The 17937-nt window shown below is 38.2% G+C and overlaps 1 protein-coding gene across 1 annotated transcript in view; it reads left to right on the forward strand.

Annotated features, from left to right (window-relative positions):
- Positions 1–17937, forward strand: part of AGBL4 (AGBL carboxypeptidase 4) — a 1388494-nt gene that overhangs the window by 641093 nt on the left and 729464 nt on the right. The window contains exon 4 of the mRNA XM_082431251.1: positions 8874–8968. Coding sequence (XP_082287377.1) covers positions 8874–8968 — 95 coding nt within the window. The remainder of the gene's footprint in view (positions 1–8873; positions 8969–17937) is intronic.

Genomic DNA, 17937 nt, shown 5'->3' on the forward strand with positions numbered 1-17937 from the left:
GGTGGGTCAAAAAGGATCTTAATGTGATTTATATCACAGAGTGTTCTGCCTATGTTTTCCTCTAGGAGTTTTATAGTGTCTGGCCTTACATTGAGGTCTTTAATCCATTTTGAGTTTATTTTTGTGTATCGTGTTAGGGAGTGTTCTAATTTCATTCTTTTACATGTAGCTGTCTAGTTTTCCCAGCACCACTTATTGGAGAGGCTGTCTTTTCTCCATTGTATACTCTTGCCTCCTTTATCAAAAATAAGGTGACCATACGTGTGTGGGCTTATCGCTGGGCTTTTCATCCTATTCCATTGCTCTATATTTCTGTTTTTGTGCCAGTACCATACTGTCTTTATTACTGTAGCTGTGTAGTATAGTCTGAAGCCTGGGAGACTGATTCCTCCAGCTCCATATTTCTTTCTCAAGATTGCTTTTGGTATTCGGGGTCCTTTGTGTTTCCATACAAATTGTGAACTTTTTTGTTCTAGTTCTGTGAAAAATGCCACTGGTAATTTGATAGGGATTGCACTGAATCTGTACATTGCTTTGGGTAGTATAGTCATGTTCACAATGTTGATTCTTCCAATCCAAGAACATGGTGTATCTCTCCATGTGTTTGTATCATCTCTAATTTCTTTCATCACTGTCTTATAGTTTTCTGCATACAGGTCTTTTGTCTCGTTAGGTAGGATTTTTACTAGGTGTTTTATTCTTTTTGTTGCAATGGTAAATGGGAGTGTTTCCTTAATTTCTCTTTCAGATTTTTCATCATTATTGTATAGGAATGCAAGTGCATGCCTATAGGATTTCTGTGCATTAATTTTGTATCCTGCTACTTTACCAAATTCAATGATTAGCTCTAATAGTTTTCTGGTAGCAGCTTTAGGATTCTCTATGTATAGTATCATGTCATCTGCAAACAGTGACAGCTTTACTTCTTCTTTTCCAATTTGGATTCCTTTTATTTCTTTTTCTTTTCTGATTGCTGTGGCTAACACTTCCAAAACTATGTTGAATAATATTGGTGAGAGTGGGCAACCTTGTCTTGTTCTTGATCTTAGTGGAAATGGTTTCAGTTTTTCACCATTGAGGACGATGTTGGCTGTGGGTTTGTCATATATGGCCTTTATTATGTTGAGGAAAGTTCCCTCTATGCCTACTTTCTGCAGGGCTTTTATCATAAATGGGTGTTGAATTTTGTCGAAAACTTTCTCTGCATCTATTGAGATGATCATATGGTTTTTCTCCTTCAATTTGTTAATATGATGTATCACGTTGATTGATTTGCATATATTGAAGAATCCTTGCATTCCTGGAATAAACCCCACTTGATCATGGTGTATGATCCTTTTAATGTGCTGTTGGATTCTGTTTGCTAGTATTTTGTTGAGGATTTTTGCATCTATGTTCATCAGTGATATTGGCCTGTAGTTTTCTTTCTTTGTGACATCTTTGTCTGGTTTTGGTATCAGGGTGATGGTGGCCTCATAGAATGAGTTGGGGAGTGTTCCTCCCTCTGCAATATTTTGGAAGAGTTTGAGAAGGATAGGTGTTAGCTCTTCTCTAAATGTTTGATAGAATTCGCCTGTGAAGCCGTTTGGTCCTGGGCTTTTGTTTGTTGGAAGATTTTTAATCACAGTTTCAATTTCAGTGCTTGTGATTGGTCTGTTCATATTTTCTATTTCTTCCTGGTTCAGTCTCGGCAGGTTGTGCATTTCTAAGAATTTGTCCATTTCTTCCAGGTTGTCCATTTTATTGGCATAATGTTGCTTGTAGTAATCTCTCATGATCCTTTGTATTTCTGCTGTGTCAGTTGTTACTTCTCCTTTTTCATTTCCAGTTCTATTGATTTGAGTCTTCTCCCTTTTTTTCTTGATGAGTCTGGCTAATGGTTTATCAATTTTGTTTATCTTCTCAACGAACCAGCTTTTAATTTTGTTGATCTTTGCTTTTCTTTTCTTCATTTCTTTTTCATTTATTTATGATCTGATCTTTATGATTTCTTTCTTTCTGCTAACTTTGGGGTTTTTTTGTTTTTCTTTCTCTAATTGCTTTAGGTGCGGGGTTAGGTTGTTTATTCAAGATGTTTCCTGTTTCTTGAGGCAGGCTTGTATTGCTATAAACTTCCCTCTTAGCACTGCTTTTGCTGCATCCCATAGGTTTTGGGTCATCGTGTCTCCATTGTCATTTGTTTCTAGGTATTTTTTGATTTCCCCTTTGATTTCTTCAGGGATCCCCTCGTTATTAAGTAGTGTATTGTGTAGCCTCCATGTGTTTGTATTTTTTACATATCTTTTCCTGTAATTGATATCTAATGTCATAGCGTTGTGGTCGGAAAAGATACTTGATACGATTTCAATTTTCTTAAATTTACCAAGGCTTGATTTGTGACCCAAGATATGATCTATCCTGGAGAATGTTCCATGAGCACTTGAGAAAAATATGTATTCTGTTGTTTTTGGTTGGAATGTCCTATAAATATCAATTAAGTCCATCTTGTTTAATGTATCATTTAAAGCTTGTATTTTCTTTTATATTTTCATTTTGGATGATCTGTCCATTGGTGAAAGTGGGGTGTTAAAGTCCCCTACTATGATTGTGTTGCTGTTGATTTCCCCTTTTATGGCTGTTAGCATTTGCCTTATGTATTGAAGTGCTCCTATGTTGGGTGCATAAATATTTACAATTGTTATATCTTCTTCTTGGATTGATCCCTTGATCATTTTGTACTTTCCTTCTTTGTCTCTTGTAATAGTCTTTATTTTCAAGTCTATTTTGTCTGATATGAGAATTGCTACTCCAGCTTTCTTTTGATTTCCATTTGCATGGAATATCTTTTTCCATCCCCTCACTTTCAGTCTGTTTGTGTCCCTAGGTCTGAAGTGGGTCTCTTGTAGACAGCATATATATGGGTCTTGTTTTTGTATCCATTCAGCCAGTCTGTGTCTTTTGGTGGGAGCATTTAATCCATTTACATTTAAGGTAATTATCGACATGTATGTTCCTATTCCCATTTTCTTAAATGTTTTGGGTTTGTTATTGTAGGTGTTTTCCTTCTCTTGTGTTTCTTGCCTAGAGAAGTTCCTTTAACATTTGTTGTAAAGCTGGTTTGGTGGTGCTGAACTCTCTCAGCTTTTGCTTGTCTGTAAAGGTTTTCATTTCTCCATCAAATCTGAATGAGATTCTTGCTGAGTAGAGTAATCTTGGTTGTAGGTTTTTCTCCTTCATCACTTTAAATATGTTCTGCCACTCCCTTCTGGCTTGCAGAGTTTCTGCTGAAAGATCAGCTGTTAACCTTATGGGGATTCCCTTGTGTGTTATTTGTTGTTTTTCCCTTGCTGCTTTTAATATGTTTTCTTTATATTTAATTTTTGATAGTTTGATTAATATGTGTCTTGGCGTGTTTCTCCTTGGATTTATCCTGTATGGGACTCTCTGTGCTTCCAGGACTTGATTTCCTTTCCCATATTAGGGAAGTTTTCAACTATAATCTCTTCAAATATTTTCTCAGTCCCTTTCTTTTTCTCTTCTTCTGGGACCCCTATAATTCGAATGTTGGTGCATTTAATGTCCCAGAGGTCTCTGAGACTGTCCTCAATTCTTTTCATTCTTTTTTCTTTATTCTGCTCTGCAGTAGTTATTTCCACTATTTTATATTCCAGGTCACTTATCCGTTCTTCTGCCTCAGTTATTCTGCTATTGATCCCATCTAGAGTATTTTTAATTTCATTAATTGTGTTTTTCATCATTGCTTGGTTCCTCTTTAGTTCTTCTACGTCTTTGTTAAATGTTTCTTGCATTTTGTCTATTCTATTTCCAAGATTTTGGATCATCCTTACTATCATTATTCTGAATTATTTTTCAGGTAGACTGCCTATCTCCTCTTCATTTGTTAGGTCTGGTGTGTTTTTACCTTGCTCCTTCATTTGCTGTGTGTTTTTCTGTCTTCCCATTTTTCTTATCTTCCTGTGTTTGGGGTCTCCTTTTTGCAGGCTGCAGGTTCGTAGTTCCCGTTGTTTTTGGTATCTGTCCCCAGTGGCTAAGGTTGGTTCAGTGGGTTGTGTAGGCTTCCTGGTGGAGGGGACTAGGGCCTGTGTTCTGGTGGATGAGGCTGGATCTTGTCTTTCTGTTGGGCAGGACCACGTCCGGTGGTGTGTTTTGGGGTGTCTGTGGCCTTATTATGATTTTAAGCAGCCTCTCTGCTAATGGATGGGGCTGTGTTCCTGTCTTGCTAGTTGTTTGGCATAGGGTGTCCAGCACTGTAGCTTGCTGGTCGTTGAGTGAAGCTGGGTCTTGGTGTTGAGATGGAGATCTCTGGGAGATTTTTGCCATTTGGTATTATGTGGAGCTGGGAGGTCTCTTGTGGACCAGTGTCCTGAAGTTGGCTCTCCTACCTCAGAGGCACAGCCCTGATGCCTGGCTGAAGCACCAAGAGCCTTTCATCCACACGGCTCAGAATAAAAGGGAGAGAAAATAGAAAGAAAAAAAAAAAGAGGATAAAATAAAGGAAGATAAAATAAAATAAAGTTATTAAAATAAAAAAATAAAAAATAATTATTAAGATAAAAAAAATTTTTTTAAGTAAAAATAAACCAAAACAAAACAAAAAAACGGACGGACAGAACCCTAGGACAAATGGTGAAAGCAAAGCTATACAGACAATGTCTCCCACAGAAGCATACACATACACACTCACAAAAAGAGGAAAAGGGGAAAAAATAATATATCTTGCTCCCAACGTGCACCTCCTCAATTTGGGATGATTCGTTGTCTATTCAGGTATTCCACAGATGCAGGTACATCAAGTTGATTGTGGAGCTTTAATCCACTGCTTCTGAGGCTGCCGGGAGAAATTTCCCTTTCTCTTCTTTGTTCACACAGCTCCCGGGGTTCAGCTTTGGATTTGGACCCGCCTCTGCGTGTAGGTCGCCTGAGGGCATCTGTTCTTTGCTCAGACAGGACGGGATTAAGGGAGCAGCTGATTCAGGTGCTCTGGCTCACTCAGGCCAGGGGGAGGGAGGGGTACAGATGCGGGGCGAGCCTGCGGCAGCAGAGGCCAGCGTGACGTTGCAGCAGCCTGAGGTGCTCCATGCGTTCTCCCAGGGAAGTTGTCCCCGGATCACGGGAGCCTGGCAGTGGCGGGCTGCACAGGCTCCCGGGAGGGGCGGTGTGGATAGTGACCTGTGTTCACACACAGGCTTCTTGGTGGCGGTACCAGCAGCCTTAGTGTTTCATGCCCGTCTCTGGGGTCCGTGCTGATAGCCACGGCTCGCACCTGCTTCTGGGGTCCGCGCTGATAGCCGCGGCTCGCACCCGTCTCTGGAGCTCATTTAGGCAGCGCTCTGAATCCCCTCTCCTTGTGCACCGCGAAACAAAGAGGGAAGAAAAAGTCTCTTGTCTCTTCGGCAGCTGCAGACTTTTTCCCGGACTCCCTCCCGGCTAGCTGTGGCGCACTAGCCCCTTCAGGCTGTGTTCATGCCGCCAACCCCAGTCCTCTCCCTGCGATCCGACCAAAGCCCAAGCCTCAGCTCCCAGCCCCCGCCCGCCCCGGCAGGTGAGCAGACAAGCCTCTCCGGCTGGTGAGTGCTGGTCGGCACCGATCCTCTGTGCGGGAATCTCTCCGCTTTTCCCTCCGCACCCCTGTTGCTGCGCTCTCCTCCGTGGCTCCAAAGCTTCCCCCCTCCACCACCCGCAGTCTCCGCCCGTGAAGGGGCTTCCTAGTGTGTGGAAACCTTTCCTCCTTCACAGCTCCCTCCCACTGGTGCAGGTCCCGTCCGTATTCTTTTGTCTCTGTTGTTTCTTTTTTCTTTTACCCTACCCAGGTACGTGGGGAGTTTCTTGCCTTTTGGGAGGTCTGACGTCTTCTGCCAGGTTCAGTGGGTGTTCTATAGGAGCAGTTCCACGTGTAGATGTATTTCTGATGTATCTGTGGGGAGGAAGGTGATCTCCGCATCTTAGTCTTCCGCCATTGTCTCCTCCACCTCCCAGATTGATTTTTAAATCAATATCAAAAAAGAGTAATCATCTTGCCTAAGCTCACAGAACCAATGGGGAACTGGGTTTCAGTCTCAGGTATATCTATCTGGAAAGTCCATGATCTTATTCTCTTGAGTCAGTGGACTTCGTTCAAATTCTAGCTCTACTACTAACTATTATGTAATTTTAATTTACTTAATGTCAATACCACTTGTCTCATCCATAAATAAGAGGTAATAAATAGTCCCTGTCTCAGAAAGTTCATTATCCTCAAAACAAGTGAGATAATGCATCAGATATCAGCTTGGGGTGAGGTCCAGGCATCTCTAGTACTTAAAAGCTACCCAGGTGATTCTAATACACAAAACACTGAAACTATGAGTGCTTAACTTAGAATTTGGGGCATAGAAAGTCTCAGAAGTTGTTAGTTATTTTTATAGTTATTGCTGTTACCATTACCTCATGGATACAGTTTCATCTGATGTATTTTGAGTAAATAACTGACAAATAACTAGAAAATATGGAAAGCCAAGATTTCCTGTACTGCTTACTTCCAAATACCTTTGATTCTCACAACCACATGCTGCCTTGCTAAGTAAGCTAGAAAACATTTTTAAAAAATGCACAGGTGGAGATTAATAAAAGACTGTGTTCAGGAATTCTCTGGCAGTCCAGTGGTTAGGACTCGGCACTTTCACTACCAGGGTCTGGGTTCGATCCCTGGTTGGGAAACTAAGAACTAAGATCCTGCAAAATGTGCAACCAAAGGGAAAAAAAGAAAAAAAGAAAAAAAAAAGGCATACTTATTGACCAGACACTTACGTTTTAAGTCCTAGCTCTACCAGTTAATAGTTCTGGGATCTGGGGGTGGGGGATAAGCCAGTTAGCCTTTATTAGATTCAATTTCCTCATGTCTAAAACTGGGGTAAAATAAACAACTTTTGTTTATGGATAGAGAAGCTAAATAATATAGCATATTTTAAACACCTGAGAAAATTTCTGGTACGTATTAGGATATGAATGATCAATAAATAGTCCACTTTTTCATTTCTTTATTCCACCTTCACATATACACATTATTTCTGTATTAGATTTCCCCCTGCATTTAGCATTAGTCTAGATCCTGAAAGTGCAGAACAGCTTCCGGGTTCACTGGAAATGGATCTGACACCTGGAATCTCAGAAGAAAAAAGGGGGATTAAGCCCTGTGAGTTTCAAAGGCCATTTGTCCCCTTGATATTGATTTTCTTAAAACAGACAGTAGCCAAGACCCTGGCAGAAGTAATTGAACTGACAACAGGCAGGTCCAGGTTATTAATAATGGAATAGTCTTGGACATTCTTGATGACTTAATTTAATGACTGAAAGGAATTCTGAAGCTGAAATGCCTGGAGATGGGGTCAATGGCTAGGTCTCTGAGGAGAAAGGAAAACATGAGTTATTCCTAAGAATTTATTTCATAGAACAAAGCATTTTATGGTAGTCCCAAATATGAGGCCAGAGGAAATGGTTTTGATTTTCTATTTTTAAAGGAAAATGAAATTTAAAGGCTTGAAAAATTGCCACTATATTTATATTTATTTTTGCCTTTATTTTGGAAAACAGACTTGGTTAGAGTTATGGAATTTGAACCTTAGTGAGTAACTCAAGGGTAGAGATCTTGGATAACTTAACTTTTTTATCCCTTGGGTTCAACTATCAATTCTCCATCTTTTAATTGCATGGCTCAAGACAAGTTAGTTAACTGAACCTCAGTTTCCACATCTGTAAAATGGAAATGTTAATCTTTTTATTATAATTATAAGAGAATATTTAAAAATTTTTAAGTGTATAGAATTTCTGGCACTTGACATTAATACCTCACACAGTAAACATTTGTTCAATGAAATAATACATGAATATTGATGCTTCTGTCTTCCACTGCCTCTGGCTAGAAAAGCCAGCCTATGCTTAACCTCTTGCAAACTTTTCATTTTCTCTGACTATTCAGGCTGCCCTTGCCCTGAACATCATCCTCTCTCCTTTGGACTATTTCAGTGGTAATTTAATGTCTTTTAACCCCAGTTCTCTTTTCTTTCCCAATCTCTCCTCCCCACTTGTGACAAAGCTGTCTGTTGAAACAAAGACGTGATCTCTTTTAACTATACTACCCTTCTGGAAGGGTTTTAGTCATCTAAAACATTCCACTCCCCCATTTTAAAGGTGAGAACCAGAGAGGGAAGGAACTCACCCAAGTGTCTGTGCTCCTATAAATTGATACTGAGATTAGGGTTGAGCTCAGTACTCCTGGCCCCTAGCAGAAGATAACAAAGGGGGAGCAGACATATATCCTTTAGTTCTAATCAAAGGGGTGCTGAGCAGTTACAAATTTTTTAGTTTCAATTTTGCACTAAGTTGTTATCTTTAGTTTTGTTGAACTTCAAACACACTAATGTTACTGTAATGATAATATTATTCATTTCCATGGAAATTCTAGGTAAGCCTAGAAAGAGGGCACAATTAATAATGGTAACTAAAACTTATATAGCTTTCACTATGCACCAAGCATAGTTCCAAACACTGTACGTTTATTAAATTATTTAGTTCTCATCAGTAATTCTAGGTATCATTATTATCCCAATTTTTCAGATGAGGAAACTGAGGCACAGAAAGATTTAGTAGCTTGGCAAAGTCATGCATTGAGAGTGGTAGAGTGGGATTAAAACTCAGGCTTCCAGGGTCTAGAGTCTGTGTTCTTAAGCTGGCAGAAAGACATTGAATTTCTGTGAGTGCCATTTATCCTCACTATGTTGGCAGTTAGTCCATATTGTTTCCTATAACCCTGCTTATTACTTCCAGTCCTAATTATCAGGAAGTGGCAACTTGAATAGCGTAGTCTTCTGATAAACTTTTCCCTCTTTCTTTTTCAGAGAGTCATTTTCAACATTGTTAACTTCAGCAAAACTAAAAGTCTTTATAGAGATGGGATGGCCCCTATGGTGAAATCTACCAGCAGACCAAAATGGTAAGTGACCCACAGAATGGAACCTCCTTCTGACTGGGGAATTTGACCCAGGGCTCAAGTTTATCTGCTGTATGGCTAGGGCTTAGTCTCACTGGCACTAAGAAGAGTTAGATGAGTTTCTGGATGGCCATTATCTGGGCTCTAGGTACTGCTCTTTGAGAATGTTTGCCTTTTATCATGATATACTTGGAAGCATAATTAAAGTTGATTCCATTCCTTTCTTTTCTAACCTGGGCATACATATTGTACAGTAACCTAGGAGGACATCAGGAGCTACAGTTTAGAAGATATCCCTTGGTTTGCTTGTTTGTTGTGGTGTTTTGTATAGATGTTGTGTGGGATTTTTGGATGTTAAAGTTCTGTTTGTAACATTGCTATAGTGTGGATGAGGACAGTTGTGTAGGATTACTTAATAATAGTAATGATGATGATGAAGATAATGTTAATAATAACTACTGTCACTTACTGAGAGAGCCCTCTCTTTGGCAGATGTTTAATATTTGCTGTTACTAGTCTCACAAAATTTTTGCAAGGGAGATTTTAAATATCCCTATATTCAGATTAAGAAATTGAGGCTAGGATAGGTTAAGTACTTTCTCATGACCATAGATAGTAAGGGGAGGAGCCTGTGTTATTGTTATCCCACACTGACATTCAAACCAATTAATTTCTTCATCCATTCATTCATGTATTCATTCAACATTGATTGCACCAAAATGAGAGCCTTTAAAGACAGAAACCAAGTGTTATTCATCTGTCACACAGTAGATGTTAAATGAATGCTTTTGAATTGAACTGAATTCATGATGAGAATTTACATGTAAAGTGCCTGGCACTTGCTTAGTGCTCAATAAATGTCATCTATTATTGATAGTATTATGTAGAATACTATACAAATTCCAGAAATTGTTAATATTATTCTAGCTTTGATACCTGTTCAAATATTAATGACTAGTGAGAAGATCATCTCCAAGTACCTATATTTATAGAAAGCTAGCAATTCATAAATATTGAATTGTGCTTTTATGTAGAAAAGATACTTGGCAATTTTCTATAAATGCTGGGCTGAGAAGCTCAGGTTTGTAAAAGTGTAGGCATTTGATGATGATAGTCAAAACCCTTTATTAAAAGATAAAAATATCTTCCTGGGCCTGTTTTTTACTTTACTAAATCAAGTTAACTATACTGCTGTTCCTCAGTTTCCTTTTGACATTGGGATGTGAACAAGGGGTAGGCCTTTGCTTTGAGTCTCTGAATTCGGACTGACTGGATAATAACAGAACACTTCTTTCTGTTAATAGGCATATGTATAGATAGATGCTTCAAACCTTGTCACCGAAGGATATCACTGTTGACCTGCTCACAAGGGCCTTAAAATAACATTGTACTTCTTTTACTAGGCTCTGTGTTGGGATCTTACATAACAGCAATAATCACCATTTGGTTTCCTCAAGTGTTCAGTTCTGGAGTCTTCTCTTTTTGTGTGCTTTTGAAAATCCTTTTGCCTTAATTATTTCATATTGTTTTGTTTTGTTTCTCATGGACTACCATTTGGGTCCTGTCTGTCAGGGTTCTTGACAAGCTTTTGAAATATTAATGAGTCCTTGTATTTATATTATAATGCCTTAGAATTAAGTTAGCATTCTTATCCAATGTTGGCAGGCTCTCAGCAGCCTCTGTTATCCAGTCACTGGACTTCTCTAACCGTCTAAAAAGAGTTTAAAGTTTCAGAACCAAGTTTGTTGTAGTTGAAGCCAATAAGACACAAGGTACCAGAGTAAATCAAGTTGTTGATATGTCTAATCTCCCCTGTTTTTTGCTTTACCATCCCCAGACTTTGGATGGAAAGCTTTTTATCTTCCTTCACACTCCCCTTTCCTCAAGCAAGACATTTGGATATTTATTTACTTGACAGGACTGTATTGAGCACCTGAATGTGCTATGCACTATAGATATTGGGCATATACAGCATGAATATGACAGAAACGATCTGTTCCCAAAGAGAATTTTCATTTTAGAATTTTATTAACTGATCTCTGCAGGCCATAATTGTTACCCTTCTTTCTACTGGTTTGTTCTGAAGATCCTTTCTGTCCCTTTGGTGCTTTCTGCCTAGGACTTTCTTCCATTCCTTTGTTGATTCCCAGTATGAGAACCTATCTTCCAGTAATCATCATCCTAAATGTACCCAGGGTAACATAAGAAGTGATGTGACTGTTTAGCTCTCAGATTATTAGATTTTACTGGTCCTATGGAGTTCCACAATTTAGGTTTCTAAACAATGTCCCGACTTGAGGCTGACAAATGCCATACAGATCTCATGTCTTCTCTAGTGTCTTCCTAATTCTAGTGTCCCCAATACCAGGGCAACCACCATAATAAAAGGAGAAGTAGTGGATACTTTTCTTGTCTATGGGCTTTACCTACTTTAATATTACAAATAGGCCTTGGAAATATTCTTACCTCATGACAAACATTAAAAGCCCTAAATTTCCTGGATGAAATATATACCAAATTGGGAAAATAAACGTTCTTCACATTTTCAAGGTGAAATAAACATTCTTCTTCACCTGTCATAGAGGGCTGTAACTGATTCCAAGCAAAGATGCCTTCAGGACTTAGCATGGGTCTGGTAATCAATTAGTTGTGGAAAGCAAATAAGCAAAAGAAGCAAATAAAAAGCCATTATGCAAATAAATATATGGCCACTCAAGGCTGTTCTGCCTTGAGGAGATAAAACTCAGCATACCTAGCAGCAAAGTGGAGAAACTGAAAGATTCAGAAGTTTTCTGCCTATTTTAGTTCATTCTAATTCTGCTTACATATTAGACTTATAGGGATTGTTGGTTGTTGGGACTCTGTAGCATGAAGTTTTTTCAACCATAACTGATTAATATTTTTTAATATTGTCAAAGGCTGAAATTTCTATGTGCTAGACACTGTTGGAAACCAGCATTACAAAACAGCTGATATCTGTATCCTCACCTATGCAGAAACTAAACCTAGGATATTTACACAGCTAGTAAGTGGTGGCATTAGCTAGAGACCTCAGGACTCCACCTTTACTGTTCCTCCCATATTCCATGCATGGAAAGGGTAGAGAAGGGGGCGCAAAGAAGCAGGGTGTAGCATGCAGCTGTGTGGCCTTTGGTAGATCTGAAATAACTTCTCTGATTGATTTGTCCATTGTAGTAGATTGAGGAGATTGGACTAAATCTAAGATGTAGCTTTCATGTAACACATTGTTATTGAGAATCTAACTTTGTGCTAGGTACTGGGGTGATAAATATGAATAAGACCTGGATTATATCTTTAAAATTTTATTTTTTAGGGGTTTAAATGAAACAGAAACATAAATAGGCACAATGTAAGGAGCATTGTACTAAAGACCTCTAGGGAGGTATATGAAATGTGCTGTGGATTAGAGATGAAGAAGAAAATGATATTATTAGGACTCGGGGAGAAAGGGAGAAGCTTCTGGGGCAGGTGGCATTTCAGCTAGATCTTGAGGAAATTGGACAAGAACAAAATTAAGGAAATGGCATTCCAAATGCAAGATATAACTTGATGAGCCATGATACCTCTTTTATGAGCCTCAGTTTCCTCACTGTAAAAAGTGCATAATAATACTTTCTTACAGAGTTGTTATGATAAATAAATGTGAAATAGATGTGTAAATACTTTTTAAAGTCTCAAGGATCTTATTAATTCAATAAATTTCTTTTCCTCTGTCTCACCCAAGACTGACTGAATGAGTGTTATTCCTTCTTTCCTTCCCTTTCTCCTTCCTTCCCACCCTTCCTTCCTTTATTCTTTTCTTCCTTCCTTAAGCTTGTCAATAAATGCTAAGTAGTTACAATGGACCAGGAATTATGTGAGGTATTGGAATAAAACAAGAGAATATGATTACTGTTCTCATAGAGCTCATAGTCTACAGGGCTAGACATTAAATATGTAACTTTTGATAAATGTGATAACTGTTAAAACAGGGGGGGATTCAGCATGCATGGAAACTATTCAGCATGCTATATAGCATTTAAGACTTAGACTGCTTCAAGGATAAGAGACCTTCCTTAGGGATGTTATTTATGCTGAGAGCTGCAAGATGAATAAAAGTAACATCATAGTGGGTGGAGGTATGTGTGAAGTGATAGAATGTGTTTGACGGCCAAAAGTTGAAATAGAACATTACATATTTGATGAACAAAGAAAGGCCAATGTGATTGGAGCATGAAATTCTAAGGAGAAAGTCTGGAGAGGTAGGTGTGAGTGAAACTGAGGTGAGCCTTGTAAACCGAGATAAAGAGTTGGACTTGATTCTGAGGGCAATGTAAAGAAATTGAAGGGATTAACCAAGAGCAGGACCTGATTGGCATTTTAGAAAGATTAGTCTTGTTTCTGAATAGAGAATATCTTGGAGAGGAAGACAGTTGTTTAGAGATTTTTTGCAATACCTTAAGCCGATGATGGATTAGAGTGGTAACAGTAGTGATGAAAACAAGTGGATGGATTTGAGGGTTAACAGAGGTTGAATAAACTTGTCTGTGATTGACAAGCTGTGGAAGGTAAAAGAAAGTGGGGGTGGGGGGTTCCTGCATGACTCCCAAGTTTTCTGGAATAGGCAACAGAAGGGATGGTGGTGCCATTTACTGAAGATAGGGACCATGGGTCAAGAGACAATTTTGGCAGATTTGGTTGGATAGGGGATATGATGAGCTTAGCCTTGGAATCATTTAGCTAGAAGTGTCTGGGAGATATCTAAGCAGAGATGTCAAGTAGGCAATAGGGTATATTGATAAGCAACTCAAGACATGAATATGGAGGTGCAGATTTAGAAGTCATAAGCCTGTAGATGATAACCAGAACAGTGGGAACAGATGTGATCCCCCAGGGAGGTCATATGGAGTGAAAAGAGATGATTAGGACAGGGCTCTGAGAAATCCCCATTTAAAGGTCAGGAAGAGGATGAGAAACACAAAAGAAGATGAGAGGGACCAGCCAGAGAGTAGGAAGAAAACCAAGAAACTGTGGTGTCATGAAACCGAAGAGACATAAAGAAGGAGTGGCTAACACTGCCAACTGCTACTGAGGGGTCAAAGATAATTAAAGGTTTTAAATGCTCAATGTCTGTAGTGACATGGAGGTTGTTAGAAGCTTTGGTGAGTGTACTTTTACTGATGTGGTGAGAGTTCAAGCCAGACTGTGTGGGTTGGGGGATGGAGAAAGTGTGAAGAAATGGAGACCATAATTATGGACAGTTCTTTCAAAAGTTTGGCTACAAAAATGGAGGAAAGAGATACAAGCCCATGAGATAGACAGCAAGTAAACAAATGGTTAAAATATTCTTTTGAATTAAGTGCAGTGATATAGTTATGTACAAATAGCAATAGATCTATATTCTCTATTCTTAACATAATGATAATCTTTAGCCTTATTCTTGTCAAAAAATGTCTAAAATTTTGAAATTAATGATTTTCTTTTCCTGAAATAATGGTGCTCTACTCTATTGTTACAAAATAATATTTTTGAAAAATTATAAATTCATGAATTAATAATTTGTAAAACAAATAAGTAATATACTTAAAATTAAATTACATCCCCTTGCCCACCCCCCATATACCTATCCTCTTTCCCTGCTTTATTTTTCTATGTTGCACTTATTTCCATCTAACAAACTATAATGCATTATTTATTTTATTAGTGACCTCTCCCTCTATTAGAAAATAAACGCCATGAGAATAGCAATTCTTGTCATTTTAAAAATCACTTCTGGGCCTTCCCTGGTGGTCCAGTTGTTAAGATTCCATGCTCCCAATGCAGGGGGCCTGGATTTGATCCCTGGTCAAGGAACTAGATCCCATATGCTGCAACTAAGAGCCTGCATGCCACAACTAAAGATCCCACACTCGGCAACTAAAGATCTGACATGCCACAACTAAGACCCGGTGCAGCCAAATAAATAAATAAATATAAAAAAAAAACCTTTAAAAAATTCACTTCTGTATCCCTAGCATCTAGAACTGTGCCTGACACATAGTAGGTACTCAATAAATGTTTGTTAAATAAATGAATTAATCCATTATCCCTGCACTAAACCTAACAATTACTTTTAATATTACATTTTCCTTTTTAGTTTATTTCCATGGAAACAATCAAATATATATACCCATTTGTATTCTGTCCTTTTCATTTAACATTATATCAAAGCAGTTTCTCATGTTTGATCCTCATGTTCATTATACCATTGTTGGAGAAGTTTTTACCATCTTCAGTATCACAAATTACTGTGTCATGTTCCTATTGCTGGTCATTTAGACTGCCTATATATTGTTTTTCTAAAGTAGATACTATTATATAGATTTACGTTTATTAAATTATTTTTTAGAATCAGTTCCTAAGAGAGAGATTGCAGAGTTAATGATTATAAGCTCCTGATATGCGTGCTCTCAAAATATGTTATATCATATTAAAATGTTACTCTCGGTCTTTCACCCTATCAGTTTTACTGCAATCTGGACAGCATTAAGAATTGACATTGAAAAAAAAATGACTAATTTAGGAGCTGTAAAATGGTCCTTGTAGTTGTTTTGTTCTCATTTAATTTTTATATTTTAAATCTATTAGCATTAGTGCAATGCCATAAAATCAAGTTTCCAAAAATAAATACATATCCATTAAAAAGAAAAGGCAAGACATTACAGACATCTGGTTCTGGGACAAGATGGAATAGATGCATTTCTCCCTATGTCTTTCACTAAGTACAGCTAAAACCATACACATTACTTATGGGAAAAACATAGATGACTCTGAAAGGTGAAGAGATGAGGGAAGAATGGCAAGGTTTCCCAGGACCTGACAAATGATATAGTGGTGAGAACCCTGGGTTTTATTGTTGCCTCATAAATACCAGAATGGTTGCTCGAGAAACCAGCAACCTGGAAATGCCCATGGGCACAGAGAAAAACCAAGCCTTCCCAAAAGCCTGTTCTGGCTAAACAAAGGACAGGAAAGGGGCAGCCTAGTAAGACAGAAAACTTTGAGAAAATAATTGCCTACTCTAGCCAAACACTGTGGAAAAAACCTGTAGCCCCATATTCTCCCTTAACAACAAAGGTTGAGTGGGGAGCCTAGGCTTCCATTTTTGCTCCAAACCCCCAACCAGTTCATATCAGAGAAAAGTACAGAACTGGGACTTTTATTCCAGCTGGTCAGTAATGAACCCCTCTCACCTATGATGTCAGACCACATGAGGAATCTGGATTTCCACCACCCACTTGAGGATGAGATCAATAGCAGAGTGCAGGGGAACAGAGAAAGAATAAATGAATGTGAGGATGGAACAATAGAAGTTACCCATTCTGAACAATACAGGAAAAAATAGACCAAGTAAAATGAACAGAGCCTCAGAGACCTATGTGACAATAAATCTAATATTCATGTCATTAGAATCAAAAGAAGAGAAGAGAGTAGGACTGAAAAAGTGTTTTAAATGGAGGAAATCTTCTCAGATTTGAAAAAAATACATAAACCTACAGATCTGAGAGACTGAGTGAACCCCAAACAGGAAAAACTGAGGGAAATCTATGCCAAGAAACATCATAATCAAATTTCTGAAAACTAAGCACAAAGAAAGAATCTTGAAAGTGTTGAATAATAAGAGGAAATATGCCAGAGGGAAGCGACATAATGTTTCTCAAATGCTGAGAGAAAAGAATTGTCAACCCTGAATTCTATATCTAGCAAAAATGTCTTTCAAGCATGAAGGGGAAATCAAGACATTCTAGATGAAAGAAAAACTAAGAATATTTGTCACCAGTAGACCTATTCTAAAAGAATGGGTAAAAGAAGTTCTTGAAACAGAGAAGAAATAATAAAGAAGGGTTCTTGGAATATCCAAAAGGAAGAAACAGAAAGAGTGAACGTATGGGTAGATACAACAAAATTTCCTTTTTCTCTGTGTTCTCTAAATTATGTTTGGTGTCAAAGCAAAAATTATAACATTGTCCAATATTTTCAATGTATGTGGAGGAAATACTGAACACAATTGTGTTATATATGGAGAGGTAAAAGGACTTAAAAGGAGGAAGTGTTTCTACACTTTTCACTCAAGTTGGTAAATGTCAACACCAGTAGATTATGATGTTATGTATTCATATTATAATAGGATGGTGAAGGAGGTGGGGCGGGTGTAACATAAAGGGGTAGCATCTGGAAGATCTTTGTTGTGGTAACATAATTCTGTATCTTGATTGTGTTGATGATTACATGTGATAAAATGGTATAGAACTATACACACACATTGTAGGAATGTAAATTTCCTGATTTGATGCTGTACTATAATTATGAAAGATACAGCATTTGAGGGAAATTAAGTGAAGGGTATACAGGATCTCTCTGCACTAGTTTCACAAATCCATTAGAATCTATAATTACCTCAAAACAAAAAGTTAAATCCATATTACTTAACTCTATTCCCCCCACACAAAAAAAGCTCCCAAAGCATAAGAATAGTTTGAAGAATGTCAAAAAGTACAGAAAGATCTAAGGTTTCCAAGGGATTGAAAGAAGGTTGGGAGAAAACATGGGGAGGGGCCTTTTGAAGCCAGAGATGTGACAAAAGGAAAAACTCTAAAAAATTTAGCCTAGAATAGATAATGTAACCCAAGGAAATGTGGAAGTAGAAATAGGGTAGTGGGGTGAGAGTAACATGGACTTGAGTCTATATTCCACCTCTGGGGAGGGGGTGAGGACAAGATGGCAGAGTAGAAGGACCTGAGTTCACCTCCTCTCACAAATATACCAGAATCACAACTAACTGCTGAACAACCATTGACAGAAAAGGACTGGAACCTACCATAAAAGATATTCTACTTCCAAAGAAAGACAAAGAAGAAGCCACAGCAAGATGGTAGGAGGGGCACATTTGCAATACAATCAAATCCCACACCTGCCAGGTGGGTGACCCACAA

This window comes from Balaenoptera physalus, assembly GCF_965194825.1.
Source record: "Balaenoptera physalus genome assembly, chromosome: 1".
NCBI lineage: Eukaryota > Metazoa > Chordata > Mammalia > Artiodactyla > Balaenopteridae > Balaenoptera > Balaenoptera physalus.